The sequence below is a fragment of the Balaenoptera borealis genome, assembly GCF_965194805.1.
Source record: "Balaenoptera borealis genome assembly, chromosome: 8".
Taxonomy (NCBI): domain Eukaryota; kingdom Metazoa; phylum Chordata; class Mammalia; order Artiodactyla; family Balaenopteridae; genus Balaenoptera; species Balaenoptera borealis.
Genome location: NC_138865.1, coordinates 92,277,492 through 92,298,319, shown reverse-complemented (window position 1 = coordinate 92,298,319; position 20,828 = coordinate 92,277,492). Strand labels below are relative to the sequence as shown.

The following is a 20,828-nucleotide window of genomic DNA, read 5'->3' as shown; positions in this document are numbered from 1 at the left end:
CACAAATACATGTGCAAAGGTGTTTCTGTGTAGTCAGTGACTATTTGTTGAACTAGGGTGAGGCAGACAAAATGAAGAGTTGCATCCTGCCATTTTGGAGCTGGCAGCCTAGTGCATGAGGTTGAAAAGTAAGTAAATGGTTATAAAACAAAGGGATATGTTATTCTTAAAAATAGAAATATGTTCAAATACACAGAGGAGGAAATAATTAACTCTTCTCAGAGAGTTGATGATGAGGAAGAAATACTGGAACTGGATCTTGATAAATGAATAGGAGTTTTCTGGTTTGGAGCAAACATTTCCTCACAGGCACAGAAAATGGCATATGCAAATTTACCAAGATCTGAAAGAAATTTAGTACAGTTGGCGTGTACATTGCATACGAAGAGAATCTGACATGATTCTGGAAAAGTTGTTAATTTGATAGCATGCCACACAAAGCTTTTATGCCAAGCTAAGGAGTATGCATTTTATATGCAGTCTGGATGTCACTTGAATAGCAGAACATTAGGGATGACATATTTATAAAATCATAATCCTGTAACAAATTAACCAAATAAAGTAATACAGCATAAAATCCTTGCGAGTAATTTTTTAAAAACCATTAAGATATAAAAAATTTTTATTTCTCCAAATCTGTTTAAGCTTTGCCCACATTTACTCCCTTACCTCATTCTAAACACCAGACTCTGTTGAAAATGAATAGGAGTTTGAGGACTTCCCTGCTGTTCTTAGGGTTAGGATTTGCCCATGCTTATCTGAAGGCCCAGGGTGGTAATGAATCTATGTTTTTGGAGAGAGAGCCCCTTGAGTTATTCATAGCCTGGTCAAAGGCAGTTATCCTTCCTTTAATAATTCCAAGACCCTAGACATCGACAGACACCTTGTTCCCCTTGGCCTAAGAAGTCCCTGACCCTTTAGCTAATTAATCATAGTCCTGATAGTTATTCTAGCTTCTCAGCAGGCTATGGAATCATGCCTTTCTTCTTGGAATAGCTTCTGCACTTCAGTTCTGTATCAAGTGGGCAGTGATTAATTCATTTATTCATCCACAAACATATGTTGAAGCTTACTAATATTAGGCTAGGACCTTAGCTAATGCTGGAGACACAAAGAATAGAAAACAGGGGCCCTGCTCCCAGGAAGCTTACAACCCCGTTCTTTTGTTCTTTCAGCGAGAGACAATATGCTCCTCCACTTATCCATATTTTTTATCCATTTTTTTTGACCTAGCAGTTTGGTTATCATTCCTCACTGAGACAACACCCATTCTACTAGTGATTATCCTCTGGCATTACCTGGCATTGTTAGGCCCTCTCCTCAGTTGTCCTCGAAAAATGGTTCAATGTGCTAGAGAGACTCTTTCCCCTCCAGGCTATCTTTATGCTTACATGGTCAAGCAATACCAAGATTCACTGGCCTTTCATTAATAGTAAATGTTGCTTTATTTATTGATTCTGCATGTATTATCCAGAACATATATGTGCCATGTATTATGAGGCACTAGGAAGCTTCAGAAAAAAAAGACTAAAACAAATACCCATTCAAAAGTCCCAAGGTATAAATTGATGATGTTCCTGGTCTCACTGCTGGATAGTAGAAGAGTTCCAGGAGAACTTGAGGTGGCATGATATAATTCTAATCTGGGGTATTCCCATTCACCTTTACAATAATTTACTGGCATTGTACCCTGCCAAAGTTATTTAATCTCTAGAAAATTTTATTTCCTTAATTATAAGGATTCCTACCTTGAAAAGTTAAGTGGTATGCCTAAGGTCATTCAGTTAGTACTTTATAGGGGAAGGTTTAAACTGTCTAAATCCAAGTTGCAGGCTCTTTCAGAATTAATATAAACTTTCCTTAACTGGGATCCCATTACTTTGTCATTCATATTCTTTCAGCCAAAAGCTATATAAATCAGGAGGTGCGATTACCCATGTGTAAGTGTTCTTGTCCTAAAGACCTCTACTGAGCCAAACTAGTTAGCCTGTGTGTTTCAACATGTACTCAAAAGAAATGCAGTTGCATTGAACCTGAAAGCCAGGGGTTGGATGATGTTAACACTGGTTCCTTGGGTCCCCAAGGAGAACCCATTACTGTGGGGTGACCTAGTGTGTCCAGCTGTTACTCCTAAGTTAACTTTCTCTGCAAGGCTACCACGGAGTCAGTACTTCTAGAAAACACATGCTTTGGTGTCATGAATCTTAAGGACAACAGTTAAGGTCTGTGTTTCCAGATGTTTCCAGTAAGAACTCCTGTCACTGGACTAATTTGGCTAAATCCTTTGAATTTGCCCATCCCTCTATGTCACTTAAGTCATGCCAAGAGCTGTGTCGAAAATCTTCTCTAAGTCATGGGGGCCTCAAATAAGGAACAGTGAAAGACGTGTATTCCCTCAGGACCCTATGTTGAAGAATACAGCTTAAATTTGCTTAATCTAGCTTCCAGCAGGTTTTAAACTGTGGACATTTCCCACATTAGGAGAACTTCCAAGCTTCTCTTTGCCTGAGTGGAAATTGTGATTATATTCTTTGTTGAATACTTTTTACTTTGTATGCATCTACTATAAAATTTGGAAATATGTTAAAAAAAGAGGTATTCTGAATTCTAGATCTATCCCAGGGCCACTTCAACTTCCAGTGGCAAATACTACATAGTGTCCCATTGACAGGGCTATGCTAAGGGAAGGGATATCATCACCTGGACTAGTGCTGGAGCCAGATCTAGAGAGCTAGAAGGAATTAAGGTGGGATATTACACAAAGCAAGAGGAGCCGTCCAAGGGATGGGCACAGGCCATAATTGTGGAGAGAAGTCAAGGTTTATATCAAAAAATGAAAGGAAAGGAAAACAACCTAAGAATATGGAACAGATCTAACTACTGTGGGAGAAAAACACAGAAAAAAAAGTAGTACCAGCTTGCCAGTTGTGCCACATGAAAGCAGAAAAATAGAGCACTATGTCTATGTGTCTGACTTTTTGACTTAGTGATCCCATCACATCACACACACAGCCCAAGAAGTATATTCAAACATGACTCAATCACAAAGATTAGTATTGATATTTTTCTCCTCTTGGGAAAAAAGTCAAGAAGGACAAGAGCTCTCCTTCCACTCTATAGTTTCACTTATTGGCAAAACAGACCCCAATGGTCCATGTGTGTACGTATGTACATTTAATATGTTATTAAATTGCTGTTTGTTCATTAGCTGATAGAAATCTATTTTAAAAGATGAGCTTTGTAAGTTGTTTTAAAAGAGGATATAGTCAATGGTTACAATGTGGGGCCCTCTGCTTTAAAGATTGAAATTTAGCAATTTCCAATTCCTATTAAATTCCTTATAGTCAGAGAGGTTTCCCATAGAACTAATTTCTATTTTTGATACTCTCCATTGTTCAGGGAGAAATGTACTGGAATTTTAATGCTCTGAATAATCTATAAATTACAATTACAATATTAATACTTCCTGGCTGATTGAGTCCCATTCTTCTGGCAATGTGAGGAAGTGCTCTTGAAGAGACCCATGTCTGATTTGAGCAGAAAACATGTGTTTAATTGCATTTATCCCACAAACATCACTGAGCAGTTATCCTGTCCAGGTACCGTGTTGTGCCTAAGATCCTAAGATGACTCAGTGTGATAGATGCTTAGATGAATGCTGAAGTCTCAGCTGGACAGCCTGCAGTGTTATGAAGCAAAGCAGTGGGAAAGGGAGGATTTGTTCATTCCTCACAGCAACTGTATGGAAGAGACTGCTCTCAGAATGTGGAGAATGTCAAAATCCATGCCGTTGAGGATCTTACAGTCTAAAAAGTCAAAGATGGAGTTAACTGGCCGCAATTAGGTGGTTGCTAGGAAAAGGAAACATAAGGATGACACCAAAGTTTTTGCCCTGAGCAACTGGAAGGATGGAGTTGCCATTAATTAAGATAAAGAAAACTGTAGAAGAATCAGGTTTGTGAGGTGGGTGAGAACCACCAGGAATTCAATTTTGCTAATGTTAAGTTTGAGATAATTCATAGATATCCAAATGGAGTTGTCAAGTAGGTAGGTGGTGATCTTCCAGAGTTCAGGAAGGAGTTCTGGACTGGAGATACAATTTTCCCCAAAGGGAAAAATAAATTTTAAGGATCTATAGAGCAAAACAGATATTCCCAGATACAGATATAGTTAATGGAAGGCAACTGTAACAGGGGAAAAAAGCAAAGATAAGAAGGCAATTTTAAAAGAAATGAAAAACAAATGAGAGCAATAGACATGCAAAGAGACAAGCTGATGCGTGAAAAAAAGATCAAAGTAGAAATAAATATATGACTTATAAACAACTGGGCATGGAAGAAGACACATAAGGATGATGACGCATTTAGACAACACAAAGGTAGATTCATACGTCTCCAAAATGAAGACTGGAAACAACGGGATTATGACAGAACTAGTTCAAGACAAGAAAAGATAACAAATTTATAATGAATATAAAAACATAAGATTAGTAAAACTTTATATGCTGAATAAGAAGAAAAATCAGGGGCAACAGGTCTTAAAATCTTTCAGAACATGGAAACATTATTTACAGTAGGAGATTTTAACTTAACTTTAGTAAATTTTAGAGCAAGTTTTTAAAAAGTAAAAATAATACATGAATATGTAATTAAGCCAATAAATTAAGATAAATACTGCAGTTAACATTCTATTATTAAAGAATATACGAACACAAATATTTCCTCTTCCAAAAACCCAGAAAAGAGAGAGGTGGGAGGAGATCTAGAAAGAAGGAATTAACAAAACCCAAATTAAGTAATTAGAAGAAATCCTAAGATTAGTATAAATGATATTATATACAGTTCTATAGCAACAAATTCTTAGGAGGATATCATTCGCCAAGATGGACCCAGAAAAATAGAAAGTTTAATAGAAGAGATTGAAAAAGTGATTGAAAAATTACAATTTTTTAGAAAGTGGCAGGCCCAGGTAGTTTTACAACTTACTCTTGCAAACTCAAGTGGGAAAACAAAACACTAAACATTTTAGTTGGAATTGATCTAATACATTTCTTATGAAAGTTATTTGCTTTCTGCATTTTTAAGAGTGCCTTCGGTCTCATTTTGAGAGTAATACAATAAACCTTCTCTCAAATGAATTATAAAGGGGAGAGTATAATGAGCTCTATAATTTACTTTTTAAATGCCCTAAATGAGTTAAAGCAATCAAGAGAGAACTTCCACAAGCTCTCTTGTCCATATCCACCCACCTACTTGCCTCTGGACCCTGTATTCTCTCTGCCTTCTCTCATGTCCATACTCCTCTTTTGTCACAGCAAAGAGCATCACCTCCTCTTGCACCTTAGAGCACAATCCCTTTTGGCCCTCAAGGGAACTGTCCCAGGAATTCTCTCTCTTCTATCCTACATCAACAATTTTTCTATTTTTACTAGATCATTCCCATCATCATAAAAGCCTGCACCATATATATATACTTATATTTATATATGTACTTAATTTTTCCTCTCCACCACTATTCCATTTTTCTCCTCTTTATAGCATAACTCTCTAAAGAGTTATCTCCGGTTTCTCTCTTTCCATTTTCCCTTGAAACATTAGGCTCCAATACTTCACGGAAATTACTCTCATGAAGTCACCAGTGGCCTACATGTTTCTAAAGCGAATGGTCAGTTCTCAGTCCTCACTGCATTTGAGCTGTTAGAAGCATTGACACAGCTGATCAGTGTCCCCTCCTTGAAATATCTTTTTCACTTGGCTTCTAGAACACAACACAGCCCGCTTTATGTCTCTGGTTACTTCTCAGTTTCCTTTGCTAGTTCTTCCTCACCTGCACCACCTCCAAATGTTGAAGTGCCCTGGACTCATTCCTTGAACTTCTTCTCATCTACAATTACCATTGTGATCTCCTTAAATACCATATATAGACTTTCGGCTCCCAAATTGTACCTCCAGTCCAGACCTACTTCCTGAACTCTGGAAGATCACCACCTACCTGACAACTCCATTTAGATATCCATGAATTATCTCAAACTTAACATTAGCAAAACTGTACTCCTGGTGGTTCTCACCCACCTCACAACCTGATTCTTCTACAGTTTTCTGTATCTTAATTAATGGCAACTCCATCCTTCCAATTGCTCAGGGCAAAAACTTTGGTGTCATCCTTATGTTTCCTTTTCCTAAACTATATGAGCCATCAGCAAATCCTGTCAGTTGCAGCTTCAAAATTTATCAAGATCCAACTAATTCTTCTCACCTCCACTGCTACTACCTCAGTCTAAACCATCATCAACTTTTGTCTGGTGTTTGAAACAGCCTCCTAACTGGTCTTTCTGCTTCTGCTCTTGTCTCTCTGTAGTCCATCTCAACACAACACTGAGACGAGCCTGTTCAAATGTAGGTCATATCTTATCACTTCTCTGCTCAAAACCTACCAGTGGCTTTCCATCTCACGTAGAGAAGAAACAAAGTCCTTACAGGGACCTACAAAATCCTATTTTCCCCACCTCCCACTCCCCATAAGTTTTTTCTGACCTCATCTTTAACTCTCCTGCCCCTCCCTCCCTTAACTATTTCTCAAACATACCCGGTACAGTCACACTCAAGGACATTGGACTCCTTGCTCCCTATACAGGGAATGCTCTTTACCCAGATATCCTCTTGGTCAGCTCCTTCCCTTTCTTCAGCCCTTTACTCAAATATCACCTTCTCCTGGCCTCTCTAATCTAAAATTCCACCCTACTGCCACCAACCCTGACACATCTTATCTCCTTACTCTGCTTTATTTTTTCTCCTTTGCACTTAGCACTAACATCCCATTCATATTCCCTAGTTATCATATTTATTCTGTTCCCTCGATAGACTAAAAGCTACATAGATTTTTGTCTCTTTTGTTCACTACTATATCCCCCAGAATCTGGAATAGTGCCTGGCAAAAGTGAGTATTATGGAATGAATAAATGATTGATTGGGTGATGTTCTGTTAATATCTTTGTTCATTTATTTTAATGAATAAGAAAATCTTTTAATTAGTAAGTCAAGTTTCATGTGCAAATGTGGCTTCTAAAATATATTAAATACATTAAACACTGATCTTGCTTATATTTGTGAACTGTCTCAAAAACATTTTTTACATAATTTGAAAAGTTCAGATTTTATCTCAGCTCCTATTCAAATCAACACATATTCTTAATTAGTGACATAATTGGGAATTTTACTGAAGTAATAAGTTACCTCCATGCAGATTAACCAATGACCTTTATTCTTTCAAGCAGAGTGGTATCTTGGGAGATCTGCTGATAAGAAAGATGTATACCTGAACTGCTTTGTTAAACACTCACTATGCACAAGGCACAGTGCTAAACCAGATTCTCACTCATGGAGTGTGATTCAGACCCTTATCATACCATGACAGAGCTACTGTACTAGTCTTCTAAGTGGTCTCCTGGTCACTATCTCTTCCTTCCTATGGACACATTGTACCTGTTGCCAGAGCAGTATTACCAATGCAGACTTATGGTTACATCATTACTCTACTTCGAAATCTTCATGGCTCCCCTCTTCCTGTTAAATAAAATCCAGTCTCACAAAATGGACATGCAAAGCCTCTAGAGCTCAGTTGCAACCTGAATATGTTTCTACTCTGCTCTCCAATCAGATTGTTATACTTACCACCCCTTGTTAAATTTTCCACCTCCTACCTTTCCTCATCATATTTGAACTGGAAGATTTATTGAGAATTCATAGCTAGGCTGGAGCAGTAGTATGATCAGCACAGAATGTAGTGGTATTATTATTGGTCCCTGTGACCCAGGCTCTAAATTACTATTAAAAGAATTTAAGATTACTTTTCTCTCTCTTTTTTCCCACAGTGCTCTGTGGGCTTACATTTAGCTGATAATCAACTTAAATACTCCAGGTCTTATTTATATGACCTTCCATCAAGCCGAGTTTTACACATTCTTAATACAGTTTGTGAATTAAATGCAATCATGTGCATTTGACCCTCTCAAAATCACTACTTTTCTTTTTGAAACTATGTATCACTTGATTTTGCCATCTTCTCCACTTCTGTTATTACCTTAGCCCTTGTCACTTTAAGGCCCTTGTGAAACAGGCAGAGAGAGAGGAAGAGAGGAAGCAAGAGGCAGAAAGGAGCATTATTCCTCACAGCTGAAACTGTGCTCAGCCACCTTCTCCTTCCAAACCATTTCCTATATAGCTAGCAGGAAAACAAAATCTTTCTAAAATCAAATCTGATGATCCTGTCCCTCCCCAGAAAAATTCTCTCGATGGCTCTCCATTAGCTTTATCGTGGCCTCAGTCCTTTTGTAACTCATCTCCCACCCTCATCTCCAGCCTTATTTCTCACCACTTACCATCATGCAGCTTGCTCTCTCTGTCTCTGGCTTTTGCACATGCATCTCCCTGTGTTGACAGCATCAAGCCCCAGCTTCTCTTCCTGGTTAACTGTAATTCCTTCTTCAAGACTCAGCTCTTGCACCTGCTCCTCTCAGAAGCCTTCCTTGTCACCCCTAGAGTGTGGGTGCCCTTGCTTTCTGTTCCAATGGCACCCAATTCTACCTCCATCAGGATGCTTATTTACACTGGTTTAGAATTGCCTGTTCGCTTTTCTTACTCCCCATCACTAGACTTTGAGCTCCTTGAGAACAATGAGTGTGTCTTTCATCTCTATAACTCATACTAAGAACAGTGCCTGGTATTTGTATCAGTTTATCTTGCCAATAAAATTATTCCTGATTTTCCTTTTTCTTGTTCATCCAAGAAGAGTCCAGGACAAGATAAAAAGGAACATGGTAGAAATCACTTCAAGCAAAAGCAAGATTTCAACACTGTAATCTTTTAACTAACATAGTGAATATTCAAACTTGGCTATGCATTGTCACTCCATTACAAAGAATACATAGTGAAGGTGACAATAACTAAAGCTATTAATGAGATTATTTTAATTTATCCTCTCTGTAAAACTGAAAATAAAATAGAAATAATCCATCATTAATGGGGATTCTCTGACACCCAATTTCTTGGTGCCAACTGCACAGTGAAACAAACACTGGATTTTCCAATCTGGGAAAATGAAAGACATTTAGATCCTGATTGATATGTCTTTCTGTGATAGATGAGTGCCTCAAAGACAACTGAGCATTGTTCTTTAGTCATGGCCATGTTGAATGCTATTTAACATCGATAATGAGGAATAGGTTTTACTGGAATGAGGGAGTTATATAATCTCTAAAAGATTCCTGAAGACCGCTTTTCTGAGATGATTTAAGTATATATTTACTCAGTGGTAGTCCTTCGTAGGTCCATCCAGTTAAAAGTCTATAATCATTAAGCCCCAACTATTCTTAAAATAATGAAGGGCTTCTCTTTCTACAACTTTAACTTTACTTTCCTGATCACTAAATTGACCAAATAAAATTAACCTATTTACTGTTTTATTCCCTAGGCTATGTCAGTGTGTGTGTGTGTGTGTGTGTGTGTGTGTGTGTGTGTGTCTTAACAAATCTAACAGTAAACTGCTCATCAGAAACACAGTTGTAATCACCCTTCTATTATAGTACCTAGGTAATTATCAGTTGATTAATCTGTATATTTTAATGATTTGGTTCCCTACTTCCCTAAAGAAGCAGAAAACTGTTTGAAAGTCTAAGATAACTGAGACTTCACTACTTGTTGCTAAATAGAATTCATTTTAAGTGGTAGAGTCCCACTGGGGAGAGCTAACATGAATAATTACTATTATACGCAATCTACCAAAATGAGCAGTTTCATTGCATTTAGTGACAGTAGCATCTTCAAATGTGATTTACATTTATATCTCTAATGAAAATTAGTATATTCTTCACACTTTCTGATTTTTCTATGTTTCTTCTGTGGCAGCACAACTTCTTACTACTGGTATTTGCATTTATAAATTACAGAGTAATGTTTGTGGCAAGCAATGGATGAATGTGTTTCACGAAGAAACACATTCTGTATCATCCAACTCCTCATAAAAATCTTCTATGTTACAGTCCACATTTCAATTTAATTTCTTTTAATTTGAAATAAATCTTGAGTACCCTCTATGAGTTTATCATAATGCAGTACTTTGTGCCTCCAACTAGAAAAGTTCTATTAAAAGACTAGGAAAAGTGACCTGGGACAGCCTTGATTGAAAAAATTTGAATGACATTAAATAATAGTTACCATATCTGGAACATCTGTTCTATGTCAAAGGGTGTGGTATATACTTCACATGCATTATTTCTAACCCTTGCAGTAGAAATAATTTAAAAATAAAAATGTAATTACCTCCACCATTTTGCTGATGACAAAACTGAAGCTTAGAGTTCAGTAAATTTGTGTCCAAGGACAATACTAGAAGGTGGGTGGACCAATATTCTAACACAGGAGTGTTTGATGTCAAAGTTTGGGCTTTTGTTCTGACACAAGGCCATAATTAAGAGTACAGAGGTGCCTCAAGCTCATATGTTACCTCTTACTGTCTTATCTTCCCAAACTCAAGAAAGACAGAGACTGACCAAGCATTTCCCTGCCTTGTCCATAGCAGAACATATACTGACAGTGCCCTGCTTCCCAGGGTTAGGAATCAGTATATCATTCAGTTGGTAATTTTCCTTTCTTTGACTTCTGGCAGAAGCTCTCTCTAGAGCCAGAGCCAATTGTTTTTCTCTAATGACTTACAGGGAGGTTAGCCTGAGGCTGTCCTAGGAACTGCAAGTCTATTTATCATCTTTTTCTTTATTCCATGGATGGTATCCGAAATGCAGCTTAGACTGGCCTCATGGGGACAGACATGTTGATTGCTTCCACGCTAAAAGGAGAAACACTGATAACAAGATTTGGCTATTTTCTAGAATTATGAATATAATTTTAAGCAATTATAAAAGTATATACATATGTATTATAACTTATTCCTTGCACCAAAGATAATATATTTATTGAGCTGATTTATTTGCAATTGAATGTGGTGAGCAGTAGAAATGAGACATGTGAAAGATGCTGAGAACCTTCATAGCTTGGAAATTTGTGAGAATATATAATTAACCATTTACAACAGAAAACAATTAACACATACCTTAACTAGGAATAAAGATTTGGAGTAAGACCACAAGTCAAGCACCCAGCCCAGGTGTTAGAACCTGAGGGTGAGATCTCATTTGCTCAATGAAATAGGACTCTTGTCCTAGAAAGAGTCCAGCTTATTAATTCCTAAAGTAATTATAGGTAGTGCCTTTTGAAAAAAAATAGAGTTTCTTCTTATTAAGACAGAGAAGAAAAGATGAGCACTGCTTTCGGACTTTGGCCTCACCTCTCTTCCTCACTTTTTGCCTTTGCTCCTCTTTGCCAGGTTTCTAGCCAACACCACTTTCAGAGGCCTCAGTGGTTCCATCAAAGTAAAAGGTTCCACTATCATCAGCTCAGAAAACAACTTTTTCATCTGGAATCTGCAACATGACCCCCTGGGAAAGCCAATGTGGACACGCTTGGGCAGCTGGCAGCAGGGGAAGATTATCATGGACTATGGAATATGGCCAGAGCAAGCCCAGAGGCACAAAACCCACTTCCAACACCCAAGTAAGCTACACTTGCGAGTGGTTACTTTGATCGAGCATCCATTTGTCTTCACACGGGAGGTAGATGATGAAGGCTTGTGCCCTGCTGGCCAACTCTGTCTAGACCCCATGACTAATGATTCTTCCATATTGGACAGCCTTTTTAGCAGCCTTCATAGCAGTAATGATACAGTGCCCATCAAATTCAAGAAGTGCTGCTATGGATATTGCATTGATCTGCTGGAAAAGCTAGCAGAAGACATGAACTTTGACTTTGATCTCTATATTGTTGGGGATGGCAAATATGGAGCCTGGAAAAATGGGCACTGGACTGGGCTGGTGGGTGAACTCCTCAGTGGGTCAGCCCACATGGCAGTCACTTCCTTCAGCATCAATACTGCACGAAGCCAGGTGATAGATTTCACCAGTCCTTTCTTCTCCACCAGCTTGGGCATCTTAGTGAGGACCCGAGACACAGCAGCTCCCATTGGAGCCTTCATGTGGCCACTCCATTGGACAATGTGGTTGGGGATTTTTGTGGCTCTGCACATCACTGCCATCTTCCTCACTCTCTATGAATGGAAGAGCCCCTTTGGTATGACTCCCAAGGGGCGGAATAGAAGTAAAGTTTTCTCCTTCTCTTCAGCCTTGAATGTCTGTTATGCCCTCTTGTTTGGTAGAACAGCAGCCATCAAACCCCCAAAATGCTGGACTGGAAGGTTTCTGATGAACCTTTGGGCCATTTTCTGTATGTTTTGCCTTTCTACATACACGGCGAATTTGGCTGCTGTCATGGTAGGTGAGAAGATCTATGAAGAGCTTTCTGGAATACATGACCCTAAGGTAATACTTCTTTTAACTCTAGATTTCCTTATTGTCAATTTTAACTCCATATATTGTATTTTATGCTGTAGTATGTCTATATTCTTTCATCTAACAGAAGAATATTCTCTGAACCATCCATAGAGACTAGTCCAAAAAAGCCTGTTGCCTGGTTGCACTAAATATTTCATTGTTTTATTAAATGAAACAAAAAGAGTGAGGGATGTTTTTAGGAGATGTTTGTTCCAGAGAAAGTCCTTCTGGTAGAAACATCTATTTGTGCAGTTTTTCCTTTGTTAGTTAACCATCTGGCAGAATAGCTATCAGGGAATAGTCTTACGAAGTATTTTCACCCAAAGTAAACTTCAAAATTGATTAATTACTTCTCTTGGGAATTAATGGAAATAAATAGTAAGGTCCATATTTTAAATTGTAAAGAAACTTTTTTTCATCATGAAAAACTGTAAAATGGAAAGAACTAACATTTTATCATAAGCACCCAAAGTCGGATGCTAGAAAACTCAATGGGTATAGACAAGGAGTACTGAGCTAACTGAGGTGGCAAGGTTAGCTAGGAACAGGGTGTCCTTACAGAGTAAGGAAAACTGGTCACCTTGGGGTTGGAGGAGTGTGCCAGCAGTCACATTACAACGTCCAAGAACATTCAAGAAAATTGTATCTATTCTAGGCCGCCTTTGATATCCTAGACATCTGACTGTAAGGGTAGAAGGGAGGAAGGGGTTGAAGTTCAGGTAAGCAGGTAAAGCAGTGGTGATACTTGAGTAAGGACAGCCATGTCTATGTTCTCTCTGGATTGAAACAAGCCCTCTTTCGTGACTGGGAGTATGGAGAACTTGGTCCAACCTGGTGGGAGTAGAGAGAAGGCGGCTGTCAGGGCTCAAAGCAATTAGAATAGGACTCCAGGGAGTACTACAGTCCCAGTGGGGAACAGAATGCAGATCCAGAGCAGAAGCGTATTCCAATGTGTAAGACCCATCTAGGAGAGACTGGAGAAAGCTGCAATTCAGTGGGCATCCCCAGGACACACTGTGTTTAAAGCAACTTGAGCTAAGCTGAGCGTTTCAAACTGTGAAACATTCACCATGCCTTTTCAAATATCCCTTTTCACATCAAATCTCATGGTATTGAACCATTTACTACATATTTTTATCAAACATTTAAAATTAATTGCACAGAGCATGAACAAATAGGACATTTACAACTGTCTTTGTTAAATGATGGAGTGGCCCAGAAGGCTGGTGGCAGCTTTAGAGAATTCTCATAAATGGTTTGGATTAGGATATGGTCCGTTTTGCAAACAAATGAACATGAGAAATTTGACCCATATACTGAAAACCTCCTCGTAAGAGACGTGAACCTCATGAAAAGATTCAACAAACAGTGGGTCATTGACAGGCAATGAATTGCATCACTTCTTATTGTGCACTCAGGACTTTAGGTTATCAGCTGGAGTTTAGTGAATACAAATAAGTTCTGTAGTATAAATACATGTGTTACCCTGAAAAGAGATTTTGGTGATGCTTCAGCATTCACACTGCACTGGTATTAGCAGCCTCTATTTATTCTTTGCCCCAAGAGGCCTATAGATCTCCCAAAGGTTCACCATCTTAATAGAAGCTTACTCGAATTTTCTTGCAAGAATCTTGCAATGTGATTCTTAAATTACAAACTCGACTTGGAAACCATTCAATCCAATCTAGTATAAGAAACAATCTAATATATATGCCTGTTGTTGTGAAGATTCCAGACCATTATCGTATGTAAAAAGGTGAACACGATACTGACTAGAGTTTCATTAATCAGAACCAAAGATTACCAAAATTGTTATGGATGTTATGCATGAGAAACCTGAAGTAATGATTATTTTAGGGATTAGAAAGAAAGCATAAAGATAAACCATACAGAGCAGTAAAAGTTTTTTTAAGCAAAATGAAACAATCATTCCAACCCCAACTCCACCAGAATAAAAAGGTGACACTTTTATAATCTAACCCAGCCCACAAGACAGAGTGAGAGGAAATGGACAATGTCAACTTTGTGTTACATCTAGTAAGGTCTTAATGAAGTGGGACAAGCCTAAATCTGAAACATTTTCAATTTTAGATAATAAATGAAGATCCACTAAGGTTCCCAAAAATGTATTTCTCTTTCCTAAAGTTGTTTCTATATTAAAGTCTCTCACTTTTTTTTTTCATATAAAGACACCCAGATTACTTGATTAAGCAATACTCGACACCTGGGCTTTTGGCAAATAATGTTGGTGACAGAATTGTTCAGTTTTCGTCCAGATGTATGGTATTATGCAGATGACATAATGTCCTCGCCTTCCCATGGAGAGGTATGATCAAAATAATTTCCATACCCTTTCAGTCACTCAGCATTCATTCTTAAGTATATTCCACTCACTCACATGAGCTCTTTTCTCTCCTACCAATGCTCAATTCTTTGAGTGACTCTATCCTTTTTTTATACTAAATGATGTGGAGAAATTCAGAAGTAAATAAGTCAAGTAGGGGAGAAAAGATAAAAAAGATAAAAACACAAGGAGAAATAACTTAGAAAGTTATAAGTGTTGGTAGGATTGAAAATTGGTACAGCCACTATGAAAACAGTCTGGAGGTCCTCAAAAAACTAAAAGTAGAACTACAAAAAATAAAGTTATAAGCATGCCAAAGTTTAGAAACAAATAAGTATGTCAAAGTTCAAGGAAAGTGTGATCACCTTCAAGGGAAGGCTTAATTAATAAGATAAAATGTGTGCTTATTCTTGAAGAAGACTTGGAATTTGGACATGTGTGTCAAAGAAAGAAGAATGGACATTCCAAGCAAAAGAACAGAATGAACTACTTGGACATGGAAAGTATAAGGCACAGTCAGGATATCTTGAGGAGTTCACTTTAGCCACAGCATGAAAGGAAAGAGAAGATCCAAGTCTGAAAAGTAAGTTTGGTTGAGATATCACAGGATCTTTGACATCAGGCTAAGAAAAGTGAATACTTGACACTAGATATCCATTGACATTTTGAACAATGGAATAGCACAGAGGAGCAGAATCCATTTAGGATGGTTTTTTTGGCAGCAGCATGTAAACACGATTAGAAGAGAAAGACAGTGGACAGAGTTGAAGTTATAGCTACTGTCACTGATAAAAAGAAGAAAGAGTCAAGAAACATTGCGGTGACCAGGTCAGTAGGACTTGGCAATTAATTAGATATGAGAGGCAACAAAGAGTCACACCTTCAAAGTTGCAGGCCCGAGTGTCTGAGGGGATGGTACCATTCAAGGAAGCAGAAAAGGCAGTTTAAGAGCTAGAAAATATGATGATCAGGTCAGTTTCATACTGGGCATTTGAAGAGCTGTATTGGACATCCAGGTGAAATCCACCAGGCACTGGGAAACATGGAGCCAGAGTTCAGGAGTGACATTGAAGCTGGTGGGAATCTTGGGCAGAGAGGTGACACTGCGTATTAAAGCACTGGGGGAGTATGAGATTCCCAAGGGAGAAGGCAGTAGAGAGAAAAATTACTGTCTGAGGAGAACCAGCAGGCATAAAGATGGAATATGGGTTTGTGGAGAGATGAGGTGTAGAAGGTGAGGAGATAAAAGTACCTTGAAGCAAAGTCATGCAGGCCCTTGAATGCCTCTCTGTAGATTGAATTTTAACTTTTTGAGATGAAGAGTGATATTATCCCATCTGCCAAGGCAGTTATCAAATAGGACAAAGGCTGATCAGTGCCCAGTCCAAACCATGAGAATTAGCGTGTGTGTGTCTTTGAATGTCTGATGAAACTGGGTTTATGTGGTTTGCTTTTTTCTGGTATTTTTCAAGATTCCATTTTCATAGCATTTTAGCTGAGGAGTGAAAAGGTATCATTTACATAGAAGTCACAGATCTCCTGTGGTTCTCTTGGGATATTTGTTTTTCCATGTAAGGTAAAAATCTCCTAAATCTGAATGAGGTGGTTTATATGGAGTGTTGGTCACACTCTGAAAATTCTTCTGCCCCTTACTCACAGTCTGTCTCATTTATTTTCATATCTTTTCATCCCCCTCACCCACTGGGTATCAAGACAGGTCCCATTGTACTATGCTGCCATTTTCATTCCATTTTCCCACAGCTCATTTAATTCACCCCAGGCAAATTTCCCTGTGCCTCCACATTAATGCTCTTGAACACCTGCCTCTTTCCCTTCTCTAACTCTTCTTCAGTTATATTGGGATAATCTCCCCACGTCTTCCTGTTATAATTGTGTGCCTGAAAACTTTGAGAATAACAACTCCCAGACTTCCCTAGGAGAATTTTATTAAGAAATGTGCTCCTGGAGGACCTTCAAGATGGCGGAGGAGTAAGACGGGGAGATCACCATCCTCCCCACAAATACATCAAAAATACATCTACATGTGGAACAACTCCTACAGAACACCTACTGAATGCTGGCAGAAGACCTCAGACTTCCCAAAAGGCAAGAAACTCCCCAAGTACCTGGGTAGGGCAAAAGAAAAAACAAAAAAACAGAGACAAAAGAATAGGGACGGGACCTGCACCAGTGGGAGGGAGCTGTGAAGGAGGAAAAGTTTCCACACACTAGGAAGCCCCTTCACTGGTGGAGACAGGGGGGTGGGTGGGGGGAAGCTTTGGAGCCAGAGAGGAGAGCGCAGCAACAGGGGTGCAGAGGGCAAAGCAGAGAGATTCCTACACAGAGGATCGGTGCCGACCAGCACTCACCAGCCTGAGACGCTTCTCTGCTCACCCGCTGGGGCGGGTGGGGGCTGGGAGCTGAGGCTCAGGCTTCAGAGGTCAGATCCCCGGAAGAGGACTGGGGTTGGCTACATGAACACAGCCTGAAGGGGGCTAGTGCACCACAGCTAGCCGGGAGGGAGTCCGGGAAAAAGTCTGGAACTGCCTAAGAGTCAAGAGACCATTGTTTCGGAGTGCGTGAGGAGAGGGGATTCCTTCCTAGTCTGCACACAGAAGGCAGAACACCGCTTAAACAAGCTCCCGAGATGGGCACGAGTTGCGGCTATCAGCGCGGACACCAGAGACAGGCATGAAAATGCTAAGGTTGCTGCTGCAGCCACCAAGAATCCTGTGTGCAAGCACAGGTCACTCTCCACACCTCCCCTCCCGGGAGCCTGTGCAGCCCGCCACTGCCAGGCTCCTGTGATCCAGGGACAACTTCTCTGGGAGAACACACGGCGCGCCTCAGGCTGTTGGCAACATCACGCTGGACTCTGCTGCCGCAGGCTCGCCCCGCATTCCATACCCCTCCCTCCCCCCACGGCCAGCCTGAGTGAGCCAGAGCCCCCTAATCAGCCTCTCCTTTAACCCTGTCCTGTCTGGGTGAAGAACAGACGCCACAGGGCAACTTACATGCAGAGGCGGGGCCAAATCCAAAGCTGAACTCCAGGAGCTGTGTGAACAAAGAAGAGAAAGGGAAATTTCTCCCAGCAGCCTCAGGAGCAGCGGATTAAAGCTCCACAGTCAACCTGATGTACCCTGCATCTGTGGAATTCCTGATTAGATAACGAATCATCCCAAAATTGAGGCGGTGGACTTTGGGAGCAACTGTAGACTTTGGGTTTGCTGTATGCGACTGACTAGTTTCTAATTTATATGTTTATCTTAGTTTAGTTATTAGTGCTTGTTATCCTTGGTGGATTTGTTTATTGGTTTCGTAGCTCTCTTTTTTTTAATTACTTTTTTTATTTTTTATTTTAATAATTTTTTATTTTAATAACCTTATTTTATTTTATTTCATTTTATTTTATTTATTCCTTTTTTTTTCTCCCTTTTCTTCTGAGCCGTGTGGCTGACAGGGTCTTGGTACTCCTGCCGGGTGTCAGGCCTAAGCCTCGGAGGTGGGAAGGCCGAGTTCAGGACATTGGACCACCAGAGACCTCCCGGGCCCATGTAATATCAATTGGCGAGAGCTCTCCCAGAGATCTCCATCTCAACACTAAGACCCAGCTCCACTCAACGACCAGCAAGCTCCAGTGCTGGACACCCCATGTGAAACAACTAGCAAGACAGGAACACAACCCCACCCATTAGCAGAGTCTGCCTAAAATCATTAAGTTCACAGACACTCCAAAACACACCACCAGACACGGTCCTGCCCACCAGAAAGACAAGATCCAGCCCCACCCACCAGAACACAGGCACCAGTCCCCTCCACCAGGAAGCCTACACAACCCACTGAACCAACCTCCCCACTGGGGGCAGACACGAAAAACAACAGGAACTATGAACCTGCTGCCTGCAAAAAGGAGACCCCAAACATGGTAAGTTAAGCAAAATGAGAAGACAGAGAAATATGGAGAAGTTGAAGGAGCAAGGTAAAAACCCACCTGACCAAATAAATGAAGAGGAAATAGGCAGTCTACCTGAAAAAGAATTCAGAGTAATGATAGTAAAGATGATCCAAAATCTTGGAAATAGAATGGAGAAAACACAAGAAACGTTTAACAAGGAACTAGAAGAACTAAAGAGCAAACAAACAATGATGAACAACACAATAAATGAAATTAAAAATTCTCTAGAAGGAACCAATAGCAGAATAACTGAGGCAGAAGAATGGACAAGTGACCTGGAAGATAAAATATTGGAAATAACTACTGCAGAGCAGAATAAAGGAAAAAGAATGAAAAGAATTGAGGACAGTCTCAGAGACCTCTGGGACAACATTAAATGCACCAACATTCGAATTATAGGGGTCCCAGAAGAGGAAGAGAAAAAGAAAGGGACTGAGAAAATATTTGAAGAGATTATAGTTGAAAACTTCCCTAATATGGGAAAGGAAATAGTCAATCAAGTGCAGGAAATAGAGAGTCCCATACAGGATAAATCCAAGGAGAAACATGCCAAGACACATATTAATCAAACTATCAAAAATTAAATACAAAGAAAAACTATTGAAAGCAGCAAGGGAAAAGCAACAAATAACATACAAGGAAATCCCCATAAGTTTAACAGCTGATCTTTCAGCAGAAACTCTGCAAGCCAGAGGGAGTGGCAGGACATATTCAAAGTGATGAAAGGGAAAAACCTATACCAAGATTACTCTACCCAGCAAGGATCTCATTCAGATTCCACGGAGGAATTAAAACCTTTACAGACAAGCAAAAGCTAAGAGAATTCAGCAACACCAAACCAGTTTTACAACAAATGCTAAAGGAACTTCTCTAGGCAGGAAACACAAGAGAAGGAAAAGACCTACAATAACAAACACAAAGAAATTAAGAAAATGGTAATAGGAACATATATATGGATAATTACCTTAAACGTAAATGGATTAAGTGCTCCAACCAAAAGACATAGACTGGCTGAATGGATACAAAAGCAAGACCCATATACATGCTGTCTACAGTAGACCCACTTCAGACCTAGGGAAACACACAGACTGAAAGTGAGGGAATGGAAAAAGATATTCCATGAAAATGGAAATCAAAAGAAAGCTGGAGTAGCAATTCTCATATCAGACAAAATAGACTTTAAAATAAAGACTATTACAAGAGACAAAGAAGGACACTACATAATGATCAAGGGATCAATCCAAGAAGAAGATATAACAATTGTAAATATTTATGCACCCAACATAGGAGCACCTCAGTACTTAAGGCAAATGCTAACAGCCATAAGAGGGGAAATCGACAGTAACACGATCATAGTAGGAGACTTTAACACCCCACTTTCACCAATGGACAGATCATCCAAAATGAAAATAAATAAGGAAACACAAGCTTTAAATGACACATTAAACAAGATGGACTTAATTGATATTTATAGGACATTCCATCCAAAAACAACAGAATACACTTTCTTCTCAAGTGCTCATGGAACATTCTCCAGGATAGATCATATCTTGGGTCACAAGTCAAGTCTTGGTAAATTTAAGAAAATTGAAATCATATCAAGTACCTTTTCTGACCACAATGCTATGAGACTAGATATCAATTACAGGAAAAAATCTGTAAAAAATACAAACACATGGAGGCTAAACAATACACAACTAAATAACCAAGAGATCACTGAAGAAATCAAAGGGGAAGTCAAAAAATACCTAGAAACAAATGACAATGAAAATGCGACAGCCCAAAACCTATGGGATGCAGCAAAAGCAGTTCTAAGAGGGAAGTTTATAGCAATACAATCATGCCTCAAGAAACAAGAAAAATCTCAAATAATCAACCTAACCTTACACCTAAAGCAATTAGAGAAAGAAGAATGAAAAAAAACCCCAAAGTTAGCAGAAGGAAAGAAATCATAAAGACTAGATCAGAAATAAATGAAAAAGAAATAAAGGAAATGATAGCAAAGATCAATGAAACTAAAAGCTGGTTCTTTGAGAAGATAAACAAAATTGATAATCCATTAGCCAGAATCATCAAGAAAAAAAGGGAGAAGA

General features: G+C 39.2%; 1 protein-coding gene across 1 annotated transcript in view; it reads left to right on the top strand.

The window, feature by feature from the left end:
* GRIN3A (glutamate ionotropic receptor NMDA type subunit 3A) overlaps positions 1–20,828 on the top strand; it is a 155,402-nt gene that overhangs the window by 52,912 nt on the left and 81,662 nt on the right. The window contains exon 3 of the mRNA XM_082403798.1: positions 11,377–12,424. Coding sequence (XP_082259924.1) covers positions 11,377–12,424 — 1,048 coding nt within the window. The remainder of the gene's footprint in view (positions 1–11,376; positions 12,425–20,828) is intronic.